The sequence below is a fragment of the Hemitrygon akajei genome, chromosome 11, assembly GCF_048418815.1.
Source record: "Hemitrygon akajei chromosome 11, sHemAka1.3, whole genome shotgun sequence".
NCBI classification, from domain to species: Eukaryota; Metazoa; Chordata; class Chondrichthyes; order Myliobatiformes; family Dasyatidae; genus Hemitrygon; species Hemitrygon akajei.
The window spans coordinates 139,736,106-139,759,780 of record NC_133134.1 but is presented as its reverse complement, the minus strand read 5'-3'; the positions used below and the strand labels follow the sequence as shown (position 1 = coordinate 139,759,780).

Here is a 23,675-nt window from a genome sequence, read left to right as displayed (position 1 = left end):
GGTCCTGTTTCATTGCTGCGGTGTTCTATGACTCTATGACTACTTCTGAATGGACAATGGACCTATACACACTACTTCAATTTTGTATAATTTTGCACTACACATTCAATTTTTAAAATTATATATATAGTAATTTATATTTTTATTATGTTTTACAATGTACTGCTGCCGCAAAAAAATCCCAACATATGACAATAGTATTAAATATGATCCAGATTTAGACTCTTACTTTCCTATAATCTTGATTTTTTAAACCAAAAATACACCAAGGTAGAGGTACAGAAGACATTAAAATGATCAATGTTTGATTATCAATATAATTAATGTTAATAATCCAGAAAATCTGCTAGGTCTAAACTACCAAAGCACAGGGGGAGCTGGATTATTTAAGTCTTGGCAGGACATCTACCTGTAGCTTTCACACAAAAACCCCAATTGAAACTCCATTTACCAGCAGTGTAGTTGAGTCAAAAGAATTGGACGGCATTACCTTCATACCATTGTAACTGAACGCATTCTGGATGTACATCGTTAAGACGTGAGCCTTATGATGTTTTCAAACCTGAATCGGATGGTTCACTTAACTCAGCTCCATATTAACATCAAACCTCCCCAGCCTCTATCAGCAGAGACCCTTTTTTTATTTTAAAAATAAACTTTATTCACAATACAAAACATACATTGGAAGAAACAGTGCAAAAAGAAAGTGTTAAAGGTTAGCTTTATTTGCAAGATGTACACCCTATCCTTGTTATATGAGTCTTCAGACAATGCAGATTCACAGTTATGCGAGGAACCTATTTCTACCAACATCACCTTACACCCGTTCAAAACTCACAGTTATGCGAGGAGCACCGCTTTCCCGCCAATACAAGTCAGGTGCCCACACCTCACAATCTCACTCCTGCCATTGGTTTTGGCAAGGTGTGGATTGGCGATCTTGCGCTCTTAAACTTTTGCTGGTTTTACCTACGGTGCAGTGAATTTGTGCTTCAAATATTTAACTGTGCCTGATAAGCGTCCAATGTCATGTCCTGGGCCATCGGCTGAGCGGCAGAGAACCGCTTTAATTCTTGAAAAAAAGTTGGAAATTATGAACAGTGCGGCATCAGGTGAAGGTAACACAACTCTGAGATGCTACTGCCGGGAACAGAATCTTGCCTTTAAAGTTCTTTTGGTGCTTGACAATGTGCCAGCCCTTTCTAAACATTCGGACAGCATTCATCTTAACCCAACAGTGCATTTCCTGTGGTCTAACTCAACATCGCTGATTCAACCACTCAACCAAGGTGTGATCCACATTCAAGGCACATTTTTTTATTAAATGACGAACTATCTCTCAGATGCTGCAAGCAACAGACAATTTTGAAAATCCCGGGAATTTACCAATGGTGAGGGAATGGTGGAAGTTGGAACACTTGGCACAAATGGCGCTGGACATGAACTCAAGTTTAGAACGGAGTCAGCATTTCAGTCATTCCCTGCCATCAACTCTTCTTCCCTACAAGCAGATTTATGCTGAAAAACAAAATGCTGCCAAGCAAACAACCCTCACCACATTCTTCAAACCGGTGTCATCTCCTGCTGCCGGCAGATCTAAGAGTTCTGTGAGTCTTCCTTCACCCCTTGCTGTGCTTGATGATCCTGACGACCACAACCATCCACCTTATCCATGTAAAGCTGCCCGACACCCCAACAACCACTCATCTCCCGGAGCGAACACACCTGCCACTGTTGGTGAGTACAGTACACCCTAGTATGTCAACTTTCTATGATTTATTACAGTGAATATTACCTTAAATTGATTAAATATAATACGAATGTTGCCTTGTGGTACTGCTTTGTGGTGTCGTTTTGGTATGAAAAAGTGAACAAATTACAGATAAAACCTATTTAGGAAGCCCTCTGGAACGCATCCCTACTTTCTCCATTTAAATAATTATTTACATCATGCGATTTTACTATGCGTCGACTGCGAGGAACGATTCCCCTGCATATAATGAGGATAGGGTGTACATCAAAGCATACAGTGAAGTGTGTTGAGTTACATCAAAGACCAACACAGATGTGAGCTGCCTACAATTGTTGCCTGCTTCTGGTGTCAGCAAAACATGCCCACAGCTTATTAACCCCAACTTACAAGTCTTTGGAATGTGAGAAGAAACCAGAGCACCCGGAAGAAGCCCTCGCAGTCATGGGAGAATATACAAAAGCATTACAGTGACAGGAATTGAACCTTGATCTTACACTTTGCACTGTAAAGCATTATGCTAACTGCTCCGTTACCACGCTGCCCTTATTTTTACATGTATGGTCATTACAATCAGTAGTGTAATTTTTCTTCAACAGAATAACAAAAATAGGTCCAATGCCACTGGTGTGGCCCTGTGAGTAAATGCACCTTTTTCACTGTTCAAGCGGCTACCCCTCTGAACTCAGTCCCAAAAAGTGCACTAGAAGGAGCCTAGACTTTGGTCTCCCCCACAGTCTTAGCGCTGGTTGCACTGATCATTAGTGCATTCCTCACCACGTACTCCTGCTGCCCGGATTGTGCCAGTTTACAGCATTTCCTTACAGACATCTCACTGCGCTGGAAGATGAACAAGATTCAGGCAGACAAATGGCCTCGTTGACTGAGTTCGTGACCCTCTAGTGTGTGTGTGTTCTTGGGAACAGCCTGTAGATGAGAGTCCTCTGTAATGCAGCTGCTGGGGATGAACCAGGACGTAGACCCTTGCATATGTTTGAATACCTTTAGCAAATCCAGTCTGCAAAGAAGTGGGCTGCGGTCATTTACCCACCAGAGCTGACACTCAGGCACTAGGGGTGATGTCCCGTGTAGAAGACGACTTATTGGAAGGGTCAATCTCACCACCAGCCAAGCAAAGGCAGATCTGATGATAAAGCATTCTGCTAGAAGGTTTGGTCCATTTGCTCAGGGAACAAGCTCACAGAATCCATGGATTCCCTGTCCTGCAGTATCTGAAGTACTTTGCAAGCCTGATAGACTTGTGATCAAAAGGCATTTGCTTGAAAGTACTCTTCCATAAAGGAGAAGTAGGTATAGCAATGACCAGCTGCCAAGAACAGGTGTGGTGCCAGACCCATCTTCTGCAACATCAAGAACAGGTAGAACCTCAGCACTTCATGCCCATGTTCTTTGGGACCATGACACTGCCTGATGAAAGTGGTCATCAGGGCAATATTTGGTACACATTTGCTCCCATTCTCTGCAGACATCTGAATTGTGACCCATCAGACTCAGTCATCCTCAATCCCCAGATAAACTGGATGATGACTGAGTTAAAGAAATGGGGAACAAATCCTACCTGTGGTAAGTACAGCAGCCCTGGGAGCCTATCATACCCAATGGTCCAATTCTTTTGACAGAAAGCATTTCCACAGACACAATTTTTGTTGGTCTTCCTAAACCCAATCTGTTCCAGCCAAATCTTATTAAGTGCCTCACTTTATCCAAACAAGATCCCTAACAACTTCAGGTAAATAGATCAGAACTGGACAGCTTTTAGTCTTTAAATATCAAAATAAAAATTATTCATAATAAAAATTTACAAGAATAAACTGCCAATGCATTTTCATTCTTACATTCTAAGTCAATCTATCAGTGGGGCTCCCAGCACATTCTGAGATCAGGATATCTAGTCTCTTGTCATTGAGAGCCAGGCCCTTTTCAATATCGATGCAGGGGAAATGTGAGAAGTCACCTGATCTCCTTCAAAGATCTATTGATCCCCACCATTCAGCACATCATTAAGGAGCACTGCCACAAGAAAACAGTATCTATCAAGGATCCCAACCGTCCAGGCCATGCTCTCTTCTCATTGCTATCATCAGGAAGGAGGCACAGGTCCCACACTATCCGATTCAGGAACAGTTATTATCCTTCAACTATCTGACTCCTGAACCAGCGTGCATAACTTCACTGACCTCAACACTGAACTGATTCCACATCCTATGGACTCACTTTCAAGCAGTGGAGGGATGGGTTAGTAAGTTTGCTGATGACACAAAGGTTAGAGGTGTTGTGGATAGTGTGGAGGGCTGTCAGAGGTTACAGCGGGACATTGATAGGATGCAAAACTGGACTGAGAAGTGGCAGATGGAGTTCAAGCCAGATGAGTGAGAAGTGGTTCATTTTGGTAGGTCAAATAAGATGGCAGAATATAGTATTAACAGTAAGACTCTTGGCAGTGTGGAGGATCAGAGGGATCTTGGGGTCCAAGTCCACAGGACACTCAAAGCAGCTGCTCAGGTTGACTCTGTGGTTAAGAAGGTGTACGGTGTATCAGCCTTCATCAATAGTGGAATTGAATTTAGGAGCCAAGAGATAATGTTGCAACTATATAGGACCCTGGTCAGACCCCACTTGGAGTACTGTGCTCAGATCTGGTCGCCTCACTACAGGAAGGATGTGGAAACCATAGAAAGGGTGCAGAGGAGATTTACAAGGATGTTGCCTGGATTGGGGAGCATGCCTTATGAGAATAGGATGAGTGAAGTCAGCCTTTTAGAGCGACGGAGGATGAGAGGTGACCTGATAGAGGTCTATAAGATGATGAGAGGCATTGATCGTGTGGATAGTCAGAGGCTTTTTCCTCAGAGCTGAAATGGTTGCCATGAGAGGACATAGGTTTAAGGTGCTGGGGAGTAGGTACAGAGGAGATGTCAGGGGTAAGTTTTTTTACTCAGAGAGTGGTAAGTGTGTGGAATGGGCTGCTGGCAACGGTGGTGGAGGTGGATACGACAGGGTCTTTTAAGAAACTTTTTGATAGGTACATGGAGCTTCGTAAAATAGAGGGCTATAGGTAAGCCTAGTAATTTCTAAGGTAGGGACATGTTCAGCACAACTTCGTGGGCCAAAGGGCCTGTATTGTGCTGTAGGGTTTCTATGTTTCTATGTTCATTGTACAATTCATGTTATTTCCTTTTTTTTAAATTAACAATAGGTTTTCTGTATTTGCTCAATTTGACTTCTTTTTCACATTGGCTGTTTGTCAGCCTTTGTGCAGTTTTTCATTGATTTTGTTGAATTTCTTTGTTCTACTGTGAATGCCCACAAGAAAATGAATCTTAGGGTAGTATATGTGACATATATGTACTTTGAAAATAGATTTGCTTTGAACTTTGAGTACTGAACTCTTTACTGAAAAAAAGATCTCAACACTCATTCAGGGGAAAGAGATGGCATGGAGAAAAGTAAGCATGAATTCCGAACAAATCAGCAAATGGGTAAACATCCTTATTCACCTGATCAATATTTTAGCTGATTTTGAAATTATATGGAGAACTTAATAGGTTCATTGTTTTTGCAAGTGACCTTTATATATTAATTCCAATGCATGTGAAAGGATTTAATTTAAAGTTTACAAACTTTCATTTCTTAATTGGGGCATTATTACAATTTGAGCTGGAAATCTAGCTGTTTCTCATTTCTTTTCACCATCGTGCGTGAAGCTCAAGTTAAACTTTAAGTTTCTCTTGCCCACACATTAATATTTAATAAATACTGAATAATTGAAAAATAAATGTTCAAAGTTATCTGACTTTTAAACAATGAACCAATCCATGAACAATGCTTCATTACTTTTGCTCTCCTTACTATAATATATTAAGAAGCAATGATATAATTAGTTTATATTGTCTGACATTATGTGTTTTAATGATATTTTCAGTATTAAAAGTTTAATAATGCATGGGTAAAAACTGTAAATTTCAGTCTTGATGCTCCTGATAATGTTGTTACAAGAAGGCTTGGTTATTCTGGGCTTTCTTTCCCCATATCATGAAAGGAGGAATGCAGAAATAAGGTGTACTGTATTTGTAAGTTAAGTAGGTTTGGGTTTCTCAAACCAGCATTTGGAGTCGTCGGGGCAGGGGATGATAGACGAGGGAAGAACAGTTTGTTCAGGGTTGGGGACAATCTGCTTGACACTTTACCACACCGAGACAATCCATTCATCCATTCTAACCCCACCAAGAATATTAATTTTAATCCCATTTTAAAGATGAGCTGAGATGTGAGTAATTGGTTAAAATTGTTATCAGTTTTTGGTCTAATGCATCGTAGAGCTGGACTGTTGGATTAGCAGTATTATCAGAAAATGTCTGATTTTTTTGCTAAAGATCAGTAGGGGAGGAGATAACAGGGTGTTCATTCTAAAGGAATCATGAAACCATATTGGCAGTGTGAAAGTGCAAAAGCAGAATTACAAAGCACTGACATTATTAACCCCTTAGACACGCACGGATCAACTCCGAGAAAATAATCCGTTTGTCATTAATTACATACATTGACTGTCTACTACTTGATGAGCTGAAAGTGAATCTAGCACAATCTTTGATTCTCTACAGTCAAAGACAAGGTACAGTTTACTACTTTCATGCCAGCTGCTCTGAGGGAAAACAACCCATAGACAATGGAATCTTCTTTTATATAGCAACTTCAATGTAGAAAAACATACTGAAATGCCTTACAAAACTTAAACCACCCACGTGAGATTTAAGGGCACATGGCAAAATGATTGGGGAAAAACTTGGATTTAATGATTGCATTAAAAGAAGCAAAAGAAAGCATAGAGAGGATTAGAAAGGAAATCCTATGAGCAATATTTCCTCCATTTTCTTTTACAGCTGCGCACATCAATCATTGCTCTGAGCAGGAATTTTATCTAACACACCCTTAAAACTGCTGACTACTTTGATTTTTTTTGTAATATGCACACTATAAATACTTAGAATGAAAACTGAAAAATCACCTACTTTTGATTTTATTAAGTGAAGGGTATAAGGAAATATGGTACAAAGAAAATCTTCCGCATTTGATAAACTTTTTCTTGCCTGTCTACAAATCCATTGCCTATAAACACTGTCCAGATTAATTTCCCATCCAGAAGATACTTCTTAAATGTCATTAAATCATCCAATATTCCACTTCTAGTCTGTTTCTGGATTTGATTCGATTGAATTCATAAGACTGAATCCACATTCACAGTTAGCACCGGAAGCTTGAAATGTTCCAAGATGTCAACAAGAATTGACAGTTCTTCAAACTCTTCATTTCTAAGCCCATAACTCAACATATCAGTGAATGTCTCAATGAACCAGTTTTAACTTTCTCAGGAATGACAAATTTGAAATCAGAGTATTGCTGTGAATTTTTGAGGCAATCTTTCATCGTATTTCTAACAGTAACTTTTGTTTTTGACGACATCTTTTTTTTTCAAATTCAAAATTGGCAGTATTTGCAATAGCAACAGGATCAAAAACTTGCCATTCTCTTAACTCATCTTCAGGGAAATCTATTACCCAAGTCATTACACACATGTTAAATAAATCAAATAATAGCCACAGTATCAATGTCAGAACTTATAGGCGCAAACAGATCTTTCACTTTGTCATTCCAGTAAATGGCATTGCCAAATTACTGTGATTGTAACTTGTAAATTTTTGCTTTTGCAGACTGGAATGCTTCAATTGTAATCAAACAGATTTTCTGAAAGAATTTACAAGGAGATGTTAGATCTTCCAAAACATAGTGAAGGACAATTAATGCCATTTGATGTGGTTGATTGGTTAAAATCTTAAATTGTCTTAATAATTTCAAAATTATATTAACATTATATAAAAGGAGCTGTAGGCAACAAAGGCTGTGTGTGTGGAGCATTTCAGGTACTGCACAGTTTAGAGGGAAGAGTGGGGCTAGGTGTTAATGACTTGACAATTTGAGAGGGTGTTCATGGCTAGAATCAATGTCTGTCTAAGGAAGGACTTGGACCTACTGCAATTTGCCACAATCGATCTACAGCAGACACAATCCACGTAGCCTTGGATCACCTGGACAATACAAATCCTATGTTAGGATGCTGTTTATTGACTACAGCTCAGCATTTAACACCATCATTCCTAACATCCTGATTGAAAAGCTACAGACCCTAGGACTCTGTACCTCCCTCTGCAACAGGATACTTGATATCCTAACCAGCAGATCACAATCTGTGAGGATTGGAACTAACATCACCATCTTGTTGACAACTAACACAGGGATGTGTGCTTAGCCCACTGCTCTACTCTCTCTACACCCATGACTGTGTGGGTATGCACAGCTCAAATGCCATCTATAAATTTGCTGATGATACTGTCACTGTTGGCAGAATTTCAGATGGTGACGAAACGGTGTACCGGAGCAAGATATACCAGTTAGTTGAGTGGTGTCACAGCAACAACCTTGCAATCAATGTCAGCAAGACCAAAATACTGACTGTGGACTTCAGGAAGGTTAAGACGAGGGAATACAAACCAATCATCATAGAGGGATCAGAGGTGGAAAGAATTAGCAATTTCTAGTTCCTGGGTGTCAATATCTCTGAGGACCTAACCTGGATGCAACAAATTGATGCAGCTGAAAGAAGGCAAGACAGCAGCTATATTTCATTAGGAGTTTGAGGAGGTTTGATTTGTCAACTAAGACACTAAAAACTTCTATATACATATACACCGTTGAGAGCATTCTGACTGGCTGCATCACCACAGGGTATGGGGGGGGGGGGATGGGGGCCACTGCACAATAACTTGTAAAATTAGTCAGCTCTATCAAACCACCAGCTTCCATAGTATCCAAGACATCTTCAAGGAGTAGTGCCTTAGGAAGGCGGTGTCCATCATTAAGGATCCCCACCACTCAGGACATGCCCTCTTCACACTTTTATCATCAGGGAGGAGGAACAGAAGCCTAAAGGCACACACTCAGCGATTCAGGAACAGCTTCTTCCCCTCCGCAATCTGTCTTCTAAATGAACACTACTACCTCACTACTTTTTTTTATTTCTGTTATTTTGCACTATTTAATCAAGGAACAGAAAGATAAGCAGAAATATCTTGGAGGTTCACAGAAGTGAAGCAGAATACAGCTGAAGGCCAAGCTGAAATTAAATCAAATTGTTTAATTATCATTCAGACTACACGTGGATACAGTTGGAAGAGACAGTGTTCCTCTGGGGCCCAGGTGCTTAACATGCATTCAAAATAGTGAGAGAGAAACAAAAGCACACACACATACACACACAGTTACACAAGAAAGCACATGTATAGTTCAAGTCCCTGAACAACATGCAAATTGATATTACAGATCCCAGCAATCCAGCATGTCCTTCCACCTGTCGAACACTGGAGGGCAGCACGGATGGGCGATGCCAATTCCCAACTGAGCACAGACTCCGTGCTTCACCACCTTGAGCGTCGCCTCACCTGGATTGCAACAGCAGACAAGTCCGCTTGAGGCCTTGTCCTCGTTACAACGGAGGCCACGCTGCTGCCTCACCGCCAAACAATGGAAATAGGCCTGCGGATCTCACATTATCAATGTCCGACAGGATCTTGCAATCGCTTGACAAACTGTGGTGAACTACATGTACCTGTCTGGACACGTTCCCCCCCCCCCCCCTGCTGACTGCTCCTGTGGCTCCTCCCACAGACCCTTGTATAAGGGTGATTGGAGGCGCTGCTCCTCCCTCAGTCTCCAGGATGTTGTGTGATGGTCTCTTGCTGCTGATGCTGCTGACGGTGCTTTCTTCCAGCCAATAAAAGCCTATCTCGACTCATCCGGGGGGGTTGTGTAGCGACATTGGTGGTGCGGGGCACCGAATATCAGGACTTTGCGCTACTGGTCATGCCTCAACTGTGTGCCTCTGTGCTATTGGGGCTCGACTTCCAGAGCCACCTAAAAAGTGTGACTATGGCATATGACTGGCCCCTCCCACCAATCACTGTCAGGAATCCTCAGTTTTGTGGGACTTTGTCATATACCCTGCTACTGACCACACACACACACTGACCCACACATCCCACCCAGCACCATGCCGACAGCTGCACTACTGACACCACTTGCAGCCTCTCCACCCTCAAGATCCCTCCCCCACCGCTCTTCGCCAACCTGACCCCCGACTGTAAACCTGTGGCAACTAAAAGCAGGAGGTACAGCGCGGGGGACAGGGCCTTCATTCAGTCGGAGGTGCAACGGCTGCTCAGGGAGGGGATCATTGAGCCAAGCACAAGTCCTTGGAGGGCCCAGGTGGTTGTTGTTCGGGCCGGGCAGAAAAATAGGATGGTCGTGGACTATAGCCAGACCATCAATAGGTTCACGCAGCTTGACGCGTACCCCCTACCCCACATCGCGGATATGGTCAACCAGATAGCTCAGTACAAGGTGTACTCGACCATAGATCTGAAATCCGCTTACCACCAGCTCCCCATCTGCCCGGAGGCCCGCCCCTACACCGCCTTCGAGGCGGGCGGCAGGCTCTATCACTTCCTGCGCGTCCCCTTCGGTGTCACGAATGGTGTCTCTGTCTTCCAGAGGGAAATGGACCGGATGGTGGACCAGTGCCAACTGAAGGCCACATTTCCATATCTGGATAACATCACCATCTGTGGTCACGACTGGCCGGATCACAACGCCAACCTCCAATGATTTTTCCAAGTGGCCAAAGCCCTGAACCTTACCTATAACAGGGACAAGAGTGTGTTCGGAAGCACCCGACTCGCTATCCTTGGGTATGTCGTGGAGAACGGGGTCATTGGCCCTGGTCCCGACCGTATGCACCCCTTGTTAGAACTCCCTCTTCCCACCACCCTCAGACGGTGCCTGGGCTTCTTTTCCTATTACGCCCAATGGGTCCCTCATTACGCTGACAAGGCCCGCCCCCCCGGTCAAGTCCACCACATTTCCCCTCTCTGCTGAGGCCCGCGCGGCCTTCAGCCGCATTAAAGGGGACATTGCCAAAGCAACGATGCATGCGGTGGACGAGACCATTCCCTTCCAAGTAGAGAGTGACGCCTCCAACTTCGCGCTGGCTGCTACCCTCAATCAGGCAGGCAGGCCAGCAGCATTCTTCTCTCGTACCCTTCAAGGCCCTGAAATTCAGCACTCCGCGGTGGAGAAAGAAGCCCAGGCCATTGTGGAAGATATTAGGCACTGGAGGCACTATCTCGCCAGCAAAAGGTTCACCTTGCTGACCAACCAGCGCTCAGTTGCGTTCATGTTCAGCAACCAACAGCGGAGCAAAATCAAAAATGATAAAATTTTGCAGTGGAGAATAGAACTCTACAACTATGATATCCTGTACCGGCCTGGAAGGCTCAATGAGCCCCCTGATGCCCTATCCCGGGGAGCGTGTGCCAGCGCGCAGCTCGACCAGCTATACGCCCTCCATGTAGATCTTTGCCTCCTGGGGGTCACCCGATTTTACCATTTCATGAAAGCCCGGAATCTGCCTTACTCCCTTAAGGACATCAGGACGTTGACCAGGGACTGCCAAGTCTGCGCTGAGTGCAAACCGCACTTCTACCGTCCTGAAAAGGCGCAACTTATCAAGGCCACCTGCCCCTTTGAGCGACTGAGTGTTGACTTTAAGGGCCCCCTTCCCTCCACCGACCACAATGTCTACTTTCTCAACATAATCGACGAGTACTCGCAGTTCCCCTTTGCCATCCCCTGCCCCGACACCACTGCCACGTCCATCATAAAAGCCCTGTGCCAGCTCTTCACTCTGTTCGGATATCCCTGCTATATCCACAGTGATAGAGGGTCCTCGTTTATGAGTGACGAGCTGCGCCAGTACCTGCTGGCTAGGGGCATTGCTACTAGTAGGACCACGAGTTATAAGCCCCGGGGAAATGGACAGGTGGAGAGGGAGAATGCCACAGTGTGGAAGGCCACACTTTTAGCCCTTAAGTCAAAGGGATTGCTGGTCTCTCGCTGGCAGGAGGTCCTCCCCGAGGCACTCCACTCTATCCGCTCCCTGTTATGTACGTCCACCAATGTCACCCCTCATGAGCGACTCTTTTCTTTTCCCAGGAAGTCTGCCACTGGGACCACCCTACCGGCTTGGCTGACGTCCCCAGGGCCAGTGCTGCTCCGGAAACATGAGAGGAGCAATAAATACTCCCCGCTGGTCGAGAGGGTTCACCTACTTCATGCGAACCCCCAGTATGCCTACGTGGTCTTACCTGATGGGCGGGAGGACACGGTCTCCGTCCGCGACCTGGCACCCGCAGGAGCAGCAGACCCCTACCCCAAACACTCCACGGTGACTATGAACCCCGTACCCACCGAGGTGTATACCCACCTGACACCGCACACACCAAGCCCTACACAGACTCTTCCCAACACTCCCATACCGGGCGCCTCGCACACGCATGAGGGATCACTGACACCTAATGGGCTGACACCTCAAGTCAGGCCGGAACCAGCACAACCACCATCTCCGGTGCAATCACAACCGGTGCTACGTAGATCGCAGCGACAGACTCGACCACCTGATAGACGTAACCTGTAAATATACTTGTAAGAAACTTCGCCCCATGGGGACTCTCTTTTAAAACAAACGGGAGGTGAATGTGGTGAACTACATATACCTGTCTGGACACGCCCCTCTGCTGACTGCTCCTGTGTCTCCTCCCACAGGCCCCTGTATAAAGGCGATTGGAGGCACTGCTCCTCCCTCAGGCTCCAGGATGCTGTGTAGTGGGCTCTTGCTGCTGACGGTGCTTTCTTCCAGCTAATAAAAGCCTATCTCGACTCACGTCTCCGAGAGTTATTGACGGTGCATCAATAACGTCCAAGGCAGTCACTCACAGTTACACTGCACGCTGCTTTCATGCACCAACTCCGATGTCTTCGAATAGCAGCCAGCAGCATGTTCTGCACCCAGGTCCCCTCCTCGGAACCTTCACCGGCCCATCCGCCCATCCGCTGGCTTTCCGTCCACCCAGCTGTGCACCAGTTTCTTTGATTCCCCAGCTGGGAACTCTGAACAACAAACAGATCACTAATGAGGTAGACTTGCTGTACCTGTAGTTCGTAGAGTACAGTATAGTATTATGAACATAAAAAAACATTTTACAAAGAAAAGTGCATTTAGGGACTGAAAACGCAGAATGTAGTGATACCCATATAAAAGGTTGTCTAGTTAGCAAAGAGTACAGCAGGTACAAGAAAATTAACAACTGCTACTGGATCAGGCCTGAATCAGTGGAAAGAATATTTTCTCCAATTTGTAGCCTGAAATACATAGCCCAGAAGAGGCATTAATCCCCAGCTTCAACCCACATTACTGCAAAGTTCTGATGGTGAGATATATTCCATTTAAAATGAATAATACAAGGACTTAACCGCAAGCTCTGGAAGTATCTGGCATTCTGGAGCCTTTTCAATGGAAACTTCCGTCCAATATCCAGCCTACACACACAGTTTGTGCAAAATGACAAGTGAGAATGACACGTGGGATTGAAGACACAACCATTCAAGAATTTTCTTCCAGTTGACCAGGCTATGAAAGACCGCATAAGGCATTCTGAATATTAAGACTCAAACTCAGCTGAACCAGAAGAATTCTACAAAATTATATGACCTAGAATATAAAAACATGGATGTACAGTTAAGAATTTATAAGGCATTAGTCAGACTACATTAGAGAAATTTTGAGCTTCACGTTTCAGGAAAGATGTGCTAGCCATGGAGAGGATCCCGAGGTGGCTCACAATGATCTAGGAATGAAAGGCCTAATATCTGAGGAGAATTTGATGGCTCTGGGCCTGTATTTGATGGAATACAGAAAAAGGAGCGAAAGGACTTGTGGTGAACTACATATACCTGTCTGGACACGCCCCCTGATGACTGCTCCTGTGGCTCCTCCCACAGACCCCTGTATAAAGGTGATGGAGGTCTGAGCCCGGCCTCTCAGTCTCCAGGGTGTAGTATGGTGGTCACTCACTGCTTGTTCCTTCTTCCAGTCAATAAAAGCCGATACCTCCCTTTTACGTCTCAGAGTGAGTTATTGATGGTGCATCAGGACTGAAAGACCTGGATTAAGTAGATGTGGAGAGGATAAGTCTAGCATTTAAGAGCATGGCCTCAATAAAAAGGATGTTCATTTAGAAATGAGATGAGGAGGAATTTCTTCTTCAGCCAGAGGGTAGTGAAAAGTGTGGAATTTGATGCCACAGATTGTGGAGACCAAGTTATTTGCTATATTTAAGGCAGAATGGTAGAAAAGAATTTGTGAGCCAAATGGTCTAATACTGCTCCTGTATCTTTTGATTTTATGATCCTGCCTTTAGAATGACTAGCTCCTAATTTACATTGCACTGTATTAGCAGTTTGAAACTCAACAGGTCATTTTATTGTGTTTAAACAGTTGTGAATAAAGGCTCAGACTGGCATGTGGAGTTCACTTGGGTCACAGTGTCTCCAAAACACCCAGTTTGCTCTCACCAGACAAACTCTCTTTTTTGTTCCTGCTGAGTTCAAGATGCAGTCCCTCTTGCAAATACAGAATTAAGGATCAGTAGTTTAAGTGAATGGAGCTGGCTGTCAGTTCCAATGTGAGAGCTCAACACTAGTCTTGCTTCACTGGTGTCCTGAGCCAAGATGAGCAGCTTTATGAAATCAATAAAGCAAATAGCATCTAGAAAGCATCATGTTCAAAATACAATGTTACCTCATAATTCTAGTCTATTTCTTATTTCAAATTAAACCATTTATCTATTTCCTCGATCCATTCCATGCTGTGAAAGCAGACACCAGATGTAGGTGCACTTGTCGTAATGATAACCATCATATCAAACTGGTATGGATGAGGGTGAAGTAATCACTGAATTGTCTTTTGAATCATTCACAAACCTAGTGTGGTTAATCTAATATCCTATCTTCAATCTTTGCAGAATTACAAAGCAGGAGTTACCACGACTGCACTTCATCAAGTCAGGCGATCTTATGCAGGGAGCCAATTCTCCACCTTTTAAGAGCTTGTTCAACAGCAGCACGGACTCTGAGCAGACCATCCCAGTCAATGGATCTTGGTACAAGGTTTTAAAAGATTTTAAGAACACAAACTCAAAAACATACAGAACTATTGGCACTATCCAATGTATACAACATTTCACAACCTGAAGGGGTGATGGAAGCAATTCAAAGGGGAACTGCAGTATCATCTATAGCAGAACAGTTTGTGACCAGGTCCTCCAGCAAGCTCGCATCAGCATCTCAGCTTCCACACCACACACAAGTGCTTTCTAAACCACAAGAAGTCCCAGTATCTGTTCGGGCAGCTGCAGGTGTGAAAGCAGGTGCATTTACACCATCACTGCCACCTCGTCACCCCTCCATTGCCAAGATGGGGTGCACTTTGTATTACAAAGGGGAAAGGCAAATCAATAGAGGGAGGGGACAAGTAAGAGTCAAATGCTTTCTCCAGCTGCAGCTTTTCAGAATAGGATTCAGATCAATTTATCAAAACGTACAGTGAAATGCTTGAAAATCAGAAAATTCTTAAGAATAAAGGGTTATAGGTAAAGATCTTGTCACCTTCAATATTCTCAGGTCAGCTTATGTCCATGGTCATGGTAATGGCAGTTAACAGTGGGTAGGTCACGCAAGCACACTTGCCATCTCTCCTCTTCCCCTCACTTGGGATAGTCCACAGCTGTACATCACTTTTCATGCAGGAGCAGTGACTTTAGAAAGTTGAAAGGTAGTTCGCCCTGCACTGTGGAGTCCAATGATGGAGTCTACTAGTGTTGACCAGCTGGGGGAATTGATACTTGGAAGCTGTACCAGGTGAGAAAGGCTACAGAATCTGATGCTCCACTGATTTCAATGACGGCTGTAAAATGGTATGTTTAACGTTTATAATGACTTTTAAATACTCTTATGAGCTGCTTTTACCGCAATTCTTCCTATTGTGCAACATTTTTAACTGTCACCCAATTCCAGTGTAGGCAGCCAACAAGACAGGTGCTTCATAGTCAGATCAGGGGAAGCTATACGTATTGAGTCTGAACAGAAGGACTGGCCCTCTGCCAAGAAACCCAAATTTTATGTAAGTTAGGTCCTCTGCACACTCCTACAAGTGGTAGTTCCATGGTCACTCTGCTTACTGCAGCTCTTCCACTGAAAACATCCTCTGGTTCAACAAACTCTATTCTTGGCTTCACTAATATAACTGCTTAATTTGATGAAGATCATTCCTGTGTCTGATGCCATAAGACAGAGGAGCAGAATTAGGCCATTTGGCCCATCTAGTCATTTAATCATGGCTGACCCTTTTGTCCTCTCCTCAGCCCCACTCTCCGGCCTTCTCCCCGTAACCTTTGATGCCATGGCCAATCATGAACCAATTAATCTCCACCTTAAATACCCCCAGCGACCTGGCCCCCACAAAATTCACCAGCTTTGGCCTAAAGAAATTTCTCCACATCTCTATTTTACATGGACTGCCCTCTATCCTGAGGCTGTGTTCCCTTGTCCTAGACTGCCCAACCATGGGAAACTTCCTTCCTACACCTACTCTGTCTAGGCCTTTCAATATTCAAAAGGTTTTAATGAGATTTCCCCCCTCATTCTTTTAAATTCTAGCAAGTACAGGCCCAGAGCCATCAAACTTTCCTCATATGATAACCCTTTCATTCCTGAAATCATCCTTCTGAACCTCTTCTGAACCCTCTCCAATGCAAGTGCATCTTTTCTTAGATGAGGAGCCCAGACCTGTCCACAATACTCAAGGTGAGGTCTCACCATGCCTTATAAAGCCTCAGCATCACATCTGTGCTCTTATATTCTAGACCTCTTGAAATGAATGCTAACATTGCATTTGCCTTCCTACCACCGATTCAAACTGAAAATTCTATTCTCCTCCTCTAGCCATTTATTTCTTTCACAGTCGACTTTTCCAACTCTTTACTTCACCTCTCCTCCTCTCCTGATTTCACCTATCACTTTGTACTTCCTATTCCCCTCCCCCCCCCCCACCTTCCTGCTCTGACTTCTCATCTTTTCTTTCCCCAGACCTGCTGAAGGGTCTTGGCCCAAAATGTTGACTGTTTACTCTTTTCCATAGATACTGCCTGGCCTGCAGAGTTCCTTCCGCATTCTGTGTGTGTTGCCATATCTAAAACCTCAGTACCCTCATCAGTGAGGGTACCTCGGCAAAATCTGGATGTGAGATGGTATTACAAAATTTTAAAGCAAGTATGTTATTTATTTCAGTTTGAAAGTAAAGATTGGTCTTGAGATTGTTACATGTGAAATTGTGACACGAATAAATTATTTTGACGTGAAGAGCTATTCCCACGTTAAATCTCTTAATGGTCTGTAAAAATGTTCTAGGCGTTTTGTGGCTGGGTGATTTTTTTTTCCAGTTTTAATAAATGCCTTAACAAAAATTGTGCAAATAGACATACTAACCCTGTACACCTTTGGAATGTGGGAGAAAACCTAACCCCAGAAGAAACTCACATGGTCACGGAAGAACGTACAAACTCTTTACAAAGAGTGGTGGGATTGAACCCAAATCTCTGGTCCTGTAAAAGCATTATGTTAACCTACGCTACCATGCCCCCCATGCCTGATAATTAATGAATACAGAACTTCAAGTATGCCCAGTTTGATGATTAAAAGCAAAATCCATATTTAAGAAATAAAACATTCAAAACACCTCTGCATCTGTAGATCTCCAGTTAGAAAGGACTTGATATGAAGCATCTGGTGTGGAAGCTCTCAAGTTAAAGGAATTGTTTTATTAATATCAAACATGCAGTTCATTTCCCCAATATTTACTACTACATGTTATTTTTGTCTGATGTGTAATAGAGCTTATATGCTCTCCCTTTGCAAAGGAGGCTCTCGGGCCATCTTTTACTTCAGAGATGGTTTTCTCCTACTAATTCAAACAATGGTCGAGAACTTGCTGAATTTTGACAAAGGTTCTGCACTGTGCTATCAGTATTTATCCTATTCCTGAACATGCTCTGTTACCATACTCATCATGGAGATAAACTGCACACTAACAATCTGCTTCATACCGCAAATCATTTTTGGTTTTATTACAGGAAGTTAGAAGCAAAATCTGAGCCAATGAAAAAGAAACCCACTTTTATAACAGCAACCCCTGGCCAGGGATGTATTGAAAGCAATATAGAAAGTGCATCCCTTCAGCAAAATTTCGCACTGGAGATTCAGAGGTAGAAACTATTTCTGCAGGAATCACGGGCAAGTCCCGATTTGGTTTGTTCTGTTTCCAAAGTTCCAAACAAGTCAAATCTAAATGAACAGCATACAGACTCAAAAGGTTAGCATCCAACTCTTGTTCATACTCTGCCTTATCTTGGCTATGTAATTGCTAATAAAACCTGCCAACCTTTACCTTCTACCAATTCTCATGAAAGGTCACTGACTTGAAATGTTAACTTTTTTCCTTAACAGATCATCTTTAAGCAGACTCTAATCAGTTTGGACTCAATTTGCACAGTAATATAAAAATACTACCAAGACCATTTTCCGTGAATTCAATGTAGCACTGAAGGAGAATGTGATAAATCTGGTTATTTGTTAATTGTGGTATTGAAACTGCACTCATAACTACTGTGCTTAGTAAAAGCATAATAAAATCTATTAGACCAAGTGTCAAGAACAAAAAATTAGCCTTCATCCTGAAGGGTTACAAAACTCACCATCTGATAAACCACATTAGTTTCATTATTTCTATAACAATTTGAAGGTAACTGAGTGTCATTGCTAACAGTTTTCACTACATAATTGACTGTTAATTCTGCATTTACTAGATTTCAATCTGACAGTCATTTCAATTACTCATTATTTTCTGAGAATTAAACATGCATGACCACACAATTTTCTGCACATTTTAAAAGAATAACCTGCATTTATATTGTACATCTCACAGTCTTCATTAGAATCCAAGCAGAAGAGCTTGGGAGCATCCTGAAGTATATTAGAAGTGAGGTCATTATTGAAATGGAGGATATTTATAAACATCGTTCCCTCTAATTACTTCTTACAGCCACGCAAACCAACTTGCTCTGAGCATGACTCTTGTGGCACATGATATAAAAGAAAATTCTAGCAGCACAGCAACAAAGGATATGTGTACGGGAACATTATTTACTGTGCTTAGAGGGAACAGTGTTTACAAACTAACTCAACATACAGCCGTCCCTTGCACAGAGACATTGAGAATAGAGGCCAATGTGCAAAGAATGAAATAAGCACAAACTCAAATCTTGAGTACCAGGAAGAATGGAATGAGGCAAAGCAATCTAATGACACCTGCAATCTAATGTAAGCAAATGTGAAAAGAAAACCATTGGGAAAAGGGCCATGAAGGGACCTTGACATAGACTAGTGTTGTCCAGCATTGAAGCAGGTCAGGGCAATGAGCTTCAGTAGTATGTGGAACGCATAAAATACGAATGCTTTGCAATCACGGACATCTTCCCTTTGATATTTAAGCACCTTCAAAAAAAGAAAGGCTGAAATAATGGTGATATTATTCCCAGACAAGGTGGAGGTAATGATGTAATTTTCTAGACAATTAGGCCACAAATGATAGATTAACTTTAGTTACATAATTTGGATGGAATGCTCGTTGTGTATTTTGCTGGAGAATTTGCTCCGTTTTTACTGCAAGTTGTCATTCCCCCCCCCCCCCCCCAATGGAAGTTCAGCTCCCTACTCTTTAAAAAGATGTATTATCTGAATAAATTGGCTATGTTGTGCAAATACCCTCTTACTGTTAACCCAGATGTAGTTCCGGCCTGGGCTCCAATTCATTGGCGGATGCATTGGGGTTGCTTTGTCTGTCAGACACTGGAGTAACACCCCAAATTTACCCCTTTTTCAATGTCAGGGTGTGGGCTCCTGGGAAGAGGCACACACCAGTCACCAGTGCCCCGGCCTGCAGACATCCCATACACTGTTCATGCCGATCCTTCACAGCTACTGAGCTTCAGTAGAGTGTGATGTCTCCCACCTTTTGTACTAGGTGGTGGTGGGACTTTTTAAGTATGAAAGGCAGTAGGCAGCTGGCCAAGTTAGGCAACAGAAAGGGACGATTAGTTCATCCAAAAATAAATCCAAAGGCACAGATAGATAAAAAGGAGTAAAATATTGAACTGAAAGATTCACTCTGAAATACAACTCATACCTGGAAACATATAATTATAATGTAAAAAGGTACAACCAGTAATGCCTTGCTTGGTGAGTAAGCATAACAACATTTTCTATTTGGATGTCCAACTACTTGAATTTAGTTAGTTTATTAGTTAAAAAGAAACTTGGGTATTTTGCCAATCACTGTTCCTCCCTCCATGTCTCCAGGTTTGCAATCTCTTTATAAATAGGAAACGTTTCTCAGTATCTACTACTCCCTTCATGATACCTAACATCTTCATCTACTTCTGTCACTTCCTCTGACCCAAGGAGATCAAATCCAGTTCTTCTAGACTGTCCACATAGCTGCAAGTCCTCATCTGTGAAAGCCATATAGTAAATCTCCTCTGCACTGTCTCCAAGTACTTCACATCTTTCCTGAAAGGTGGCACCCAAGAAAAAACAATACTTTTGTGGTGGCCAAACTATTGCTTCACAGAAGTCCATTAAGTCTTCCTTATTCTCTTAATCTATTCCTCAATTTATAAAATTTCCAGAACTCCCAATGTATTTTAGGCAATTTCTAAACCTGGCCTGGCACATTCAAATGAACTATGCATTCAGCTGCAGATCTCTGTTCTTTCACCTCATTTAGAATGGTGTCCATTGGTATATTACCTTCTCATTCCTCCTAGCTGCAACAGATCACATCTTTCAGCATTTGTCAGTTACTGCCTATTTACCCATTCCTATTACTATTTACCCAAATGCTACACCTGTCCCCACACCTCCCCCCTTCCCACCATTCCGGGCCCCAGACAGTCCTTCTAGGTGAGGCAGCACTTCACCTGCGAGTCTGCTGGAGTCGTCTATTGCATCCGGTGGTGTTCATGGGCCATTCAGAAACCTGCTGGTCATGGGAAAGAAGCTAGGCCTAACATGTGGAATACAAGTACGAGCCTTCAGACTCCTGTACCTCCTCCCCAATGGTAGAAGCGAGCAAGTCCCAGAAGATGAGGGTTTTTAATGATGAATGCTGCCTTCTTGAGGCACCACCTCTTGAAGATATCCTCAATAGAGGGAAGGGTTGTGCCTGGTGATGGAGCCATCCGAGTCCACAGCCCTCTGTGCGGCCCAGTGATGCAACCAGTCATAATGCTCTCCACAAGAGCCTTTGGCGACATGCCAAATCTCCCCAGACTCCAAGTGAAGTAGAACCACAGCTGTGCCTTTGTCGCGATTGCTCAACGTGTTGGGCCCAGGATAGACCTTCTGAAATGTTGATGCCCTGGAACCTGAAGCTGCTTCCCCTTTCTACCACTGGATGACACAAGTCAGGTTACTCTGCATATTCTCCAGTACAATTATATCCCTCCTTTTTGTCAATAATGGAGTTCTGGCCTTAATTTTCAAATCCTCCTCCCTCACAGGAATGTGCCTAGATTGCAGCTGAAGCAATGCCACTTTATAAGCTCCCATTATTTAGTTATATTTTTGTCTGGCAACAGCGATCCCAAGGGAACACCCTGGTATACACTGTTACAGTCATAAAAACCTTTCTCTACTATCTAGTTTCATGTCAGTTTTTCAAGCCTTTTTATTCGATAGCATCCAAATTTAATCACAAGCCAATATGCTGCACCTTATTAAACATGTTGGGGAAGTAATTAGTTATTGAGTACAAATATATACCTTTGGGCCTGTCAAGTCTATGCCAACTATCAAGCACAAGTTTATATTAATCTTACTTATCAATGCTTGATTATCACCTTCTATGTCTTAGCAATTCATGCGTTGTCTTGATAATTCTTAGGATGTTCCATAAAACACACACACAAAGCTCGAGATCTAAAAGCTCAAGGTTTAAGACTGATTAGCTTAAAATATCTAATCGCTTAAAAACTGTGGAAAAACCTTTCCCTTCATTTGTTTTGGGATAAGATTATGATGCTATGTTCCTCAGAAATTTGTCCCCCACCCCCTGCAGCTCTGTGGGGACAAATCTGGCCTATCCGGTGTCTCTTCATAACCAAATAGCTCCATCCAGAGCAAATAGATGGTGACTGTAATTCTCCAGTACAATTGTATCTATCTTGTTCATTAATACTGGTACTCTTGCATTTACTTCTATATCCTCTTTCCTCAGAGGAATGTGCCTACATCAGTAGCTGAAGTCTTTTTACTCTAGAAGCTCCTATTATTCATTTACATTTTGGCTGGCAAGTTTTGATTCCAACTTATTTTGGTCAGATCTATTCTCAACCCACAAACTGGCCCTTCAGTCTGTACCATAGAACCACAGAGCACAGGAAGAGGCCCTTCCACACACAGTGTATGTGCTATGTAAACTAGTCCCACCTTACTGCACATGCTCCACTTCTCTCCATCTCCAGCCTGCTCATATGCCCGTCTAAATGCCCCTTAAAGATCCAGCACCTACCACTAAGTGTGACACGGTACATAACGCTGATGTTGACCACCACGTGTAATAAGAAAAAATCTTGCATTGCAAATGCTTTAAGCTTTCTTCTTTTCACCCAAAACCTTCCTTGCTCACTAATATTTGACATCTCCAGTGTCAAAAAAAGAGATCATCTACTCCATCTATGTCCCTCATAATGCTGTATATTTTATCAGGTTGCCCCTCAGGCTCATATCATTTCCCTAGCATTTTTAAACCTTATGAAATCATCACTGGTTCTGGGAGACCACACCCCACCTCCTCCCCCACACTGAAATTTGACCAGGCTCATTTTCCAGAATTAAAGTCTAGTAATGCTGCCTTCCTCATTGGGCCAGAAACAGAGCAATGAGGAAAGTTTCCCTGATCATACTGCTATAATCTAGTAGATTATCCACTGGCCCAGTTAATCCTAGAATTTATTATTATAGGAATCCAATGATGGTCCTTTCACTGATGGCACCTTAATCACAGATAGGCCAACCAGAGACACACAAGTCTTTCTGCAGTGTGTCAGTATAGCTCTTCAAAAACATACACCATTGTGAAGAAGCATCGAGTCAAAGTGTTTGGGCAGGTCTGAAAGTGTGTTATTTTAGGTCTTATTTTTTTTTTAAATGCTGACATTATCTTAAGGATAGTTTTAGGGAAGTGAGTCAGCTACACTACAAAAATTACCCCATTACTTGAACTGTGGATGAATGCTTCATAGCAGTTGTACTTGTTTTTATTCATTCACACCCAGCCATTTGAAAGTTATAAAATAAACAAGGACAACAACCCTTGTAATCCTGAAACTAACACTTCTTATAAACTTCTCAAAATCATTTTCCATTACACATACTCATTATTTAAGGCTGAAGTAAATTTAGATGTGACTCAATGTAAAACGAAAAGTACTATTAAAAAAACCCTAACATTGGTCAATTAAGATTTATGTTGCTGATTCAGTACTTACCAGATCTCATCTACTGTATTGTCACGAAGGATGAACAGCTCTGATGGGCAGGAGGGTGCAAGGTTGCCCATGTCCCCCTCCCCGGGAGAATTACAAACCGTTACTGTTGCCAGGCTGTTAATGAGAGAGAAAGAGATGGAACAAAACATACTGGGACTGGAACATTTGCTTCAGACAAGGGCGAGATAACACCGGGGGAGAGAGACCATATTATGACTCCTGTAAGACTCACGGCTCCGGAGAGGGCTGTTTACTTGGTACTATTCTGTTCATTAAAATTCCTCAGAGGACAGCTG

General features: G+C 42.9%; 1 protein-coding gene across 3 annotated transcripts in view; it reads right to left on the bottom strand.

The window, feature by feature from the left end:
* Positions 1-23,675, bottom strand: part of LOC140736070 (uridine-cytidine kinase-like 1) — a 202,126-nt gene that overhangs the window by 164,443 nt on the left and 14,008 nt on the right. For 2 of the 3 annotated variants that reach the window (XM_073061803.1, XM_073061802.1), the window contains exon 2: positions 23,380-23,493. The exons of the other annotated variant lie outside the window; for it this stretch is intronic. In XM_073061803.1, the coding sequence (XP_072917904.1) occupies positions 23,380-23,493 (114 nt within the window). The remainder of the gene's footprint in view (positions 1-23,379; positions 23,494-23,675) is intronic. 3 annotated transcript variants of the gene reach the window in all.